The sequence below is a fragment of the Microtus ochrogaster genome, chromosome 6 (assembly GCF_000317375.1).
Source record: "Microtus ochrogaster isolate Prairie Vole_2 chromosome 6, MicOch1.0, whole genome shotgun sequence".
NCBI classification, from domain to species: domain Eukaryota; kingdom Metazoa; phylum Chordata; class Mammalia; order Rodentia; family Cricetidae; genus Microtus; species Microtus ochrogaster.
The window spans coordinates 25,670,918-25,678,882 of NC_022013.1; the positions used below are offsets into that span (position 1 = coordinate 25,670,918).

Genomic DNA, 7,965 nt, shown 5'->3' on the forward strand with positions numbered 1-7,965 from the left:
TACACTGGATTTAGTGGTGCTTTCTTCATGTGTCCTTTCACTTTCTCTGGTTTCCAGATCTTTCTCTGAGTCAAGTCCCAGGGTAGAACTAGGTCAGGTTGGAACCCTTTTCGCCCCGACTCCCCATGGTCCACACCAGAAACATGAGGACCCCAAAGGAGCCAAGATGCCATCCACACTTCACTTCTATACTCAAAACATTCTCATCAATCCCTCTCCGTCCTTTATGGATACTCTGGGACTGATGAGGAGAGAGTTGCACTCTCAGATCAAGAAGCCAGAAGAACTCTGCTTCTAGGACTCTTTGATTGATTGATTGATAAAAGTGAAAGATGAGCCCTTAGGAAGGTCACAGAAAGGTCCTCCTTGGCCATGCAAACCTGTAGGCAGAAGCCCCACCACCACCACCATATTTCCCATCTCGCTTATCCCATGCCTTCACCTTGGTTCTACCTACACACACACACACACACACACACACACACACACACACACACACATTCCCACCCATAATGCTTCAGGCCTCCTGGCAAGGCTGAAAAACCACACTTGGGCCTCATTCCACCCCTGTAGCAGCCCTCTGAAGTGGGCTTGGGTAGCTCAGAGTTGAGTTTCCAGCCTGCCCATGGGAGGGTCAGCCAGGGGCCAAGTCCTTGGACTCCTGAGAGATACAGAACTGAAGAAAACATTGCTATTCAGTCCTTTTGGGGACACCAGAGCCCAGTTTCACTTTGGGAACACTCCTGGATAGGAGAAAGCCTCACTTTAAAAAGCCACACTTATCTTACGTACGGGTAGTGTGGGCACATACGCTGTGGCACATGGCGTAAGCATGGGCATCAGAAAACAACTTGTGAGAGCCAGTTCTCTCCTTCTACCGTGTGGGTTCCGGGGTTGACCCAGCTTGCCAGGTTGGCACCAAGCACTCTTACCCGCTAAGCCATCTCAACAGCCCGGCCCCACTATTTTGTTATTTAGCTTTTTGCTTTTGTTTCTTGTAGTCAGGGTCTCCCAAGCTGGCCTCAAACTCGTAGCCTTAAATTCTGATCCTCTCGTCTTCACATCCTGAGTGCTGGGATTATAGTCACAGGCTACCATGAATTTGTGTGGCACTGGGGATCAAACCCTGTGTTTCATGCCTACCAGGCGAGGATTCTACAAGCTGACTACCTCCCAAGGCCTCTAAAGCTTTTATTCCCCTTCTTCACCCAGGCCTGAGAAGGACCCTCTCAGACCATCTGCTAACCCCTTGCACACTGCTAAAAACTAGGCTGGCCAATGAGAACGCTGGCCACTGCCCCATGGACAGGATAGGGAGATAAATCCATTTAAAGGAGCACTGCTGTGGTTGGGTCAGGCATGCTTTGTGTCCTTCCAAATAACCTCCTCCTGTGGCAATCAATGCCAATCCTCAGGCTCCCTGCCATTAGAGTCTAACTTGGAGGCAGGCAGGAACTTGTGAGACCACTGGCAATTGCATCCCGTGGTACACAGCCCAGTCCTAGAGCATCTGGGACGGAGAGCCTCACCCGCACACCTTGTTTTCTTTTTCTTTGCTTTTTTTTTTTTCTTGAGGTGTCTCTTAGTCTTTCCCTTCTCCAAATCCCTCCCATTCTTTCCTATATAAAAGAGAGGAAGAAAGTGAAGGAATCGGGAAACTTGGCAGGTCTGACCAGAGCCACCTCTGATTCCTTAAAGGTCACAATATGGCTGTAGCACCTCTACTCTGGCAAGGAGCCTGCGGTGGCTGAAGATGGCCCTGGAGACTGGCAGATAGACTAGGGGGTAAGGTGACACAAGATGAGGAATAAAAAATAAAATAATTCCTACACATTTGGGGTGGCAAACAATGAGTGAATGGACCCCAGATCTGAGCTTAGCGGTACAGGATGCTGTGGGTAAAAAGGCTGAACCCTGAATACACGGCAAAGCAGAAGGTTAGCAATGAGGGGACACCAGGGAAAAGCCAAGAGCATGCTAGCTGCAGGTCAGCCGGCTCAGCTAGACCCAGGCCCCAGTTCTTATCCCGGCCCCAGGCTGAAGGATGGAGAAATGGAACATAACCATGAGTTTGACCATGTGTCTTTATTTCCTGTCTCTGCCCTTTCACAGCATGAGGTCCATTAGGGGCTGCTCTCCCAGAGAAGCCAGGCCTGGGTGGATTTGCTGGGACATGATGCCCAGTAGGACACAGAGCACCCCCCAACTCAAGGCAGCCCGTTCCGTAGTGCACTATTCAGACAGTTGTAGAGGTGGATATACTGCTCCTGAGGGGAGACATGGACAAGGTATATCACCTGCTTGCCCAGGTCTGACAGAGAAAGGCTCCCAAGGGTCTCCTAACCCCTACTCCATCTGGAAAGGGCATGGGGGGGGGGGGGTTCCACAGAGCCACCTGGTGGTGACCTGAATGGGGTTACCAGAACCTTCCCATCTTTGACCACTTTCACAGTAAGTCCCCACCTCCACCCCGTTTGCTTCTCACCAGCGTTGGGGTCATGAAGCCACAGGCCTGTGACTGCTTCAGGGCCACATTGAAGACATCCACAGAGCACTCGGTCCCTGCTTGCTGTAGCAGCTGTTCCAGGGCCAAGAAGGTGCCCAGCTGATTTGTGCCCTTGCTGTAATTGACTAGAGTTAGACGTGGGACCTCTGGGAATGGGGCAGTGTCTGGAGACACGGGGAAACCAAACTTAGTTCCAAGAACTGGGAAAGAATGCTAGGTACTTAGTTTATCAGCCAGTTAGAACCCTACCAAATCCCTGGGAATGGAGAGAAGAAGACAGGGACCTTGGGAGACTACCCTTTGACCCATAACCCTAGTTAACGCATGCGCATGGCGTTTGTCGACAGCACCTGGAGTGGCTGAGCAGGGTCCCTGGCTTCTTGCTCTTGCCGCGGGAGCAGCACTGGCCCACAGCATTTAGGAAGGGCAGTAAGGTGGTAGCTGGGAGCTCGCACCCAGACTCCAAGAATGGAAACTGCAAGCGTTGAACCTGCCTCTCAAGTCCACTCTCCCCCTGGAACAAGGGCAAGGTCAACATTACTGCTGGGAAGGGTAGCTGGGGGGGGGGGGGGCAGGATGGGAATCTCCTTATCACCGCCTTCCGCACTATGCCCTGTGGTCTCAGCACCTACATGTATGACCCTGAAGAGGGTACAGGGCCACCCAGCCGTGTTGCTCTCAGCCACTCTGTGCACCGTCACCATGCCTGCGACAACAGGCTGCGTCTCCATCGGCCAGAAGTCTTGCGGCTGGAACCAAAGCAGGCCTCTCAGCTTCCAAGATCTCTGCCCATGCCGGGGGTCAAACAATACCACATACTCCCCCTTCCTCTGTCCCACTCCTGGAGCCATACATCCTTCCCCTGGACCCCTTACCTTCTCTTCGGCATCAGGCAGGCCCAGGGAGACCAGCACGTGGGCGCCGTGCTCCCACACCAGTTCCCAGAGCTCCTTCGGTCCTGCAGAGCCAGTCAGCACCACGTGGTCCCGACCGCACGGCCCACCCTGCAGATCACAGCTTATTGGTTCCCAGGTATTAAGGTGTCTCCTGGACGCCCCACTGCTTGCTCTTGCTGCGGGAGCCCCCTAGGACCTAGACCTTCTCCCCCACCCCACACCCCCCGCCCCCCGCCCAGAAAGCACTAATGATCAGAGGGCCAGTGATAGGGTTACAAGATCAGCATCATCTCACAGGGAAGAGCCAGGATTCCAGCACGTCGTCAGTAGGGCTCTCCTCCACCAGGGAGATCTGAGAACGATCACCTGCGGAAGGATGGTGAGGGTTCAAGTGGTCTCCACTAGACATTTGCTCCACCGCACCCAACATTGTACCCAGACTTACCCGGGACAACGCTGTTCTGATTATAGCCAGGAGGGGGCATCAGAGAGCCAGTCTTATACTTGATGGCCTGCTTCAGGAGCTGGGAAAGAGATGGACAAGGTGAAGTTGGCCAGGGAGGACTGACTGTGCCCCGTTGTCACTCACTCCTTGGCCCCAAGTGTACCTTGTACTCTTTCAAGAAACCAGCATTGGCATTGGCTGCTCTCTTGGCACAAGCTTGTGCAAAATTCAGCACAGAGATGGGGCCGGAGCTGGAGGAGGGAGAAGGGACTTGGTTATCCAGGCCCTGCTTCCAGTCGTCTCTGCTGGGTCGGCCCACCAGAGCCGGGACCCTAGTGGGAGTGCACAGGACACCAGTGCCTGGAAAATAGCTGACTTACTCTGAGGTGTCAGAGGGCCCTTCCAGAATCTTGTGGAGCAGACAACGGTGCAGGAAGATGTACTGACTCTGCAGAGAGAGGCACTGGCCTAGTAAGTGGCCTTGGTCCAGGAGGAAAATAGTCCTGGCCCCAACCCACCAGGCAGGGATGTGGGACTAGGGATCCTTTAGGGAACCTTCCCTGAGTCGCCCACAGTGTCGAGGGTGGCAGGGGCCAGTCCCTTCCCTCCTTTTACAGAAAGGAAAGTGGCAATCCGGATAAGATGGTCCTCTAGGACTGTCTCTCACTCCAGACTCTTCTACACGCCCCAGGAACCTCTTTTCCTGCTCCTGTGAGGCCATCTACCGTCTTCCACTCCTTTGGGTCTAAGTTGCCCAGCCCAGTGCACAGGGGCCTCACCGGCGTCTGGATCATGAGGGGCCGGTGCAGTCGAAGAATGTACACGGTGTTGAACACATCAACCATCTGCTCTTCCTCTAGTTGCTGCAGTAGCCGCAGGAGAGCCACAAAAGTGCCTGTCCGGCCCACGCCCGCGCTGTAGGGACAACCCCTGAAGAGCTCCAAACCCAGAGCCCTTCCCCCACTCAAGGCCAGGCAGGCCCTCCACCCCACCCACCTGTCCTCACCTGCAGTGCACCAAGGTGGGTCCCTTGCTCTGAGTGATGTGCACCTGCTCCTGTACCAGTTCCACAAACGTGAGCAGGGAGCTGGGAGCCTCTGGGACACTGTGGTCTGGCCAGGTAGTGAACTGTAGCTGCTTCACCCGCCGCTGCTTTTGCTGGACACCCTGAGGATGGTGGGGGAGGGCCGTGCTGATTTCCTTAACCTTTTCCTAGCCCCAGAAAACCTTCCTCACCAATTCTTTAAAGGTGGAGGTCAGCTCCTGCTTCAAATGGAGGGCCATAGCTACAGTAACATTGTCCTTGCCCCAGCATGGACCTTTGACCCTGCTCTAGTCTCCCGGTCTATCTCTGCTTCCCAAAGGTGACCAGACAGAGAGGCATTGTAGTGTCCGGCTCTCCTGCTCTGGAGTGAGCAGGGACCTCTGAGCTGAACACGAGGTAGAAGAACCTACTCTTTCTTTGCATTGGTGTGACCTTGGCTCAGTCTTTAGTCTTCATTGTATGTGTGTCTTTCTACTTCTTCCACACACGCTACCCTGGCCAGTCACCAAGACCAAGAACTTGTGATCTTCATTGGAGAGACCATGAGGACCGGGAGAGGGGAGTCTCAGTTTTTATGCCTTTACCACCAACCCTGTCCCTTGGGCACACACATGCTGCAGCTGGAATTCCCTCCTGGTCCACTCCTCCTCAGGCTCCTCTGCCAGGAGGTGGATGGTGATGTGACCATGGGTGACAGGGGTGGAGCTGGCTGGCCAGTAGTGCTCACACAGCACCTGGGGGAGGGGGTTTGAGAGAAGAGGCATGCTTTTACATCAAGCCTTGTCAATGTACCCAGTCTCAACCACCCCACCCACCTTTTTGGTCCCCCCCCCCATTCTAATGGAATTCTGCTCTTTGCTTCCACCTAGCTCTGAGACTATCTCTTCCAGAAACTTCCGTCCTCTGGCTGCACTTGACAGCCCTCTTGGGACTCAGTGTTGGCTGCAGCTTCCTGGGGAAACTGTATGGTCCTGACTTAGGAGCTGTCTGCCCCTTCATCATTGCCTTAACAGGACACACTTAACTGCCTCTGTTTGCTCTGGGCCAGCACTGTACAGGCACAGCACAGAGGAGGTGGCCCTGGGCTCACCGAGGAGCCTTCTCTGCCCTGCACTGACCAGAGGGAACCAAATCAAGCCGAGAACTCATGAACCTGGTCCTTCCCCATATTTCCCCATCCTAGGTGATCTTGAGAATTCCCTACTAACTCCTAGCCCCATTCTGGCTTGCCTGCCCGAAGATGGTACTAGGGAGGGTTCCTGCAAGAAGGATATATGCCACCTGGTGGCCATTCTGGGGAGCTGCAGGACACTCACCCGCCCGTTCTCCATGCCCACAGTCAGCATGACGATGACTTGAACTTGCTGCTCCCATACCAGCCGCCAGAAATCCTCTAGTGTTTTCTTGAGGGGCCCCTGAGTGACGATGAACTCTTGTGGGTGGCTGTAGCCCTAAGGTGTGAGGAGCAGGACACAGGCATGTTACCAGACATGTTACCGTCAAACATCCAGCACTGGATATGATCATGTATGACCTAAAGGAAATGTGATCATGGAGGATGATCTGAAGGACACTGCCACCACCCGTGTTCCACTTGGAAGGGGTAAGAAAAACATACATGGAAATACAAGATCCTGACCTGCTAGAAACAGTCTGCCCAGCCATCCTCCTCCCTAAGCTGGGAGTGACTTTGTTATCTAGAGACAGTGATTTATGATGTAACTCAAACTTCCTCACACTTCCAATTCTCCTGCTTTAGTCTCCCACGTGCTGGAATTAGAGGAGTGTGCCACCATGCCTAGCTCCAGACCAACCTTCCTAAAGCTAAATTGTGTGTGTATTGTATGTGTAAATATATATATATTGAGTATATACACATACTCAAGTCTTCCATGGCTGCCATTGCCTGGCAAATGAAATCAAAGCCTTCAGGGTAATAATAATCAAGGCTTTACTTCATCCATTTCACACCCACCTCCCACCACTTGACACTCCACTCTGTAGTCTGATGGCTACACACACACACACACACACACACACACACACACACACACACACGGGCTCCTTTGCAGTTTTGTATATAGTTAAACCACTCTGCCTCCTGAGGGCCCAGAATAGAGCCTGGCACACAGCAGACCTCCTCCAAACACTTGCCAGATTAGCCTAAAGAAATATGGGCTGGTGATAGTCCTGGACAAACTGCACAGCTAGCACAAGACAGTGTCCCAATAAGAATGTCCCCAGGCCTGCAGGTGCCCTTACAGGGATGAAGTTGGCATTGATGTAGTCAGAATGAGGTTCTCCTGCCAGCTGGGCCAATCTGACCCTCGAGTGGTCATCTGTAGAGAGTAGATGATACACACTTGGAACCAGCACAGGTAGCCCCTGCTTAGGGCTGGGCTCTAACCTGCTGCCCACAGCCTCCCTCCTGCTCCCAGTATTTGCTCACAGGGTAGCACGTGTGGGTACCGGTTCTTGGTGGTGTTGTCAGGATGCTCGGCCTCTAGTCTGGGCTGCTCCCTGCCTACCTCTTTCAGCTCCTGTGAAGGCAAGGCAAGTCCTAGTGGCTGAGGCAGACCCATCTCACCTCACAGCAGACAGGGTAAGGATGGTGAGAATGAGGCTGGAAGGCGGGTCCAGCCCAGCCTAGATGCCCTGGTCCTCCCTCCTTGGAGTACTGGGTGACACAGGACTCACCTCAAATTCCTGGAAGAAAGCCTGGTGTGCATGTGCACTCTTGGCCTCATAGCTTTGCCGGAAGCTATGGATGGAGATGGGCCGATGGGTCCGCCTGGCAGAAGAGGAAGGGAACAGAAGCCAGCTTTGGGTGTGCAGAGCCCTGCCCTACCCCGCCCTGGGAGACAGGTGCAGAACTGGCTGTACAATGTGGCCACGGGGAAGACGGGCACCTGACATGCAGATCCTGGACTGCCCTGCCCTCCCTGTGTAGAACAGAAAGCTTCTCTAAGACCCAGCAGACCCACAAGCCCATAGTGAGGTAAAATGAAAGCAGGAGCAGCAAGGGAGACAGGCCAGAGGCCGGAAGTTCATATATATGTATGCCAGGAGCAGC

At 53.7% G+C, this 7,965-nt stretch overlaps 1 protein-coding gene across 3 annotated transcripts in view; it reads right to left on the reverse strand.

The window, feature by feature from the left end:
- Positions 1-2,072: 2,072 nt before the first annotated feature.
- LOC101983594 (receptor-type tyrosine-protein phosphatase V-like) overlaps positions 2,073-7,965 on the reverse strand; it is an 18,930-nt gene continuing 13,037 nt past the window's right edge. For 2 of the 3 annotated variants that reach the window (XM_013346779.1, XM_026779938.1), the window contains exons 19-34: positions 7,590-7,683; positions 7,342-7,432; positions 7,155-7,231; positions 6,209-6,343; positions 5,504-5,626; positions 4,854-5,014; positions 4,627-4,762; positions 4,228-4,295; positions 4,011-4,098; positions 3,848-3,926; positions 3,698-3,768; positions 3,382-3,510; positions 3,139-3,255; positions 2,857-3,020; positions 2,486-2,621; positions 2,073-2,267 (exon numbers count right to left, since the gene is read on the reverse strand). In XM_013346779.1, the coding sequence (XP_013202233.1) occupies positions 2,208-2,267; positions 2,486-2,621; positions 2,857-3,020; positions 3,139-3,255; positions 3,382-3,510; positions 3,698-3,768; positions 3,848-3,926; positions 4,011-4,098; positions 4,228-4,295; positions 4,627-4,762; positions 4,854-5,014; positions 5,504-5,626; positions 6,209-6,343; positions 7,155-7,231; positions 7,342-7,432; positions 7,590-7,683 (1,729 nt within the window). In that variant the 3' untranslated portion in view covers positions 2,073-2,207. Of the gene's footprint in view, positions 2,268-2,485; positions 2,622-2,856; positions 3,021-3,138; positions 3,256-3,381; positions 3,511-3,697; positions 3,769-3,847; positions 3,927-4,010; positions 4,099-4,227; positions 4,296-4,626; positions 4,763-4,853; positions 5,015-5,503; positions 5,627-6,208; positions 6,344-7,154; positions 7,232-7,341; positions 7,433-7,589; positions 7,684-7,965 lie in introns of those variants that run through there. The other variant, XR_003377071.1, reaches the window with a different exon arrangement.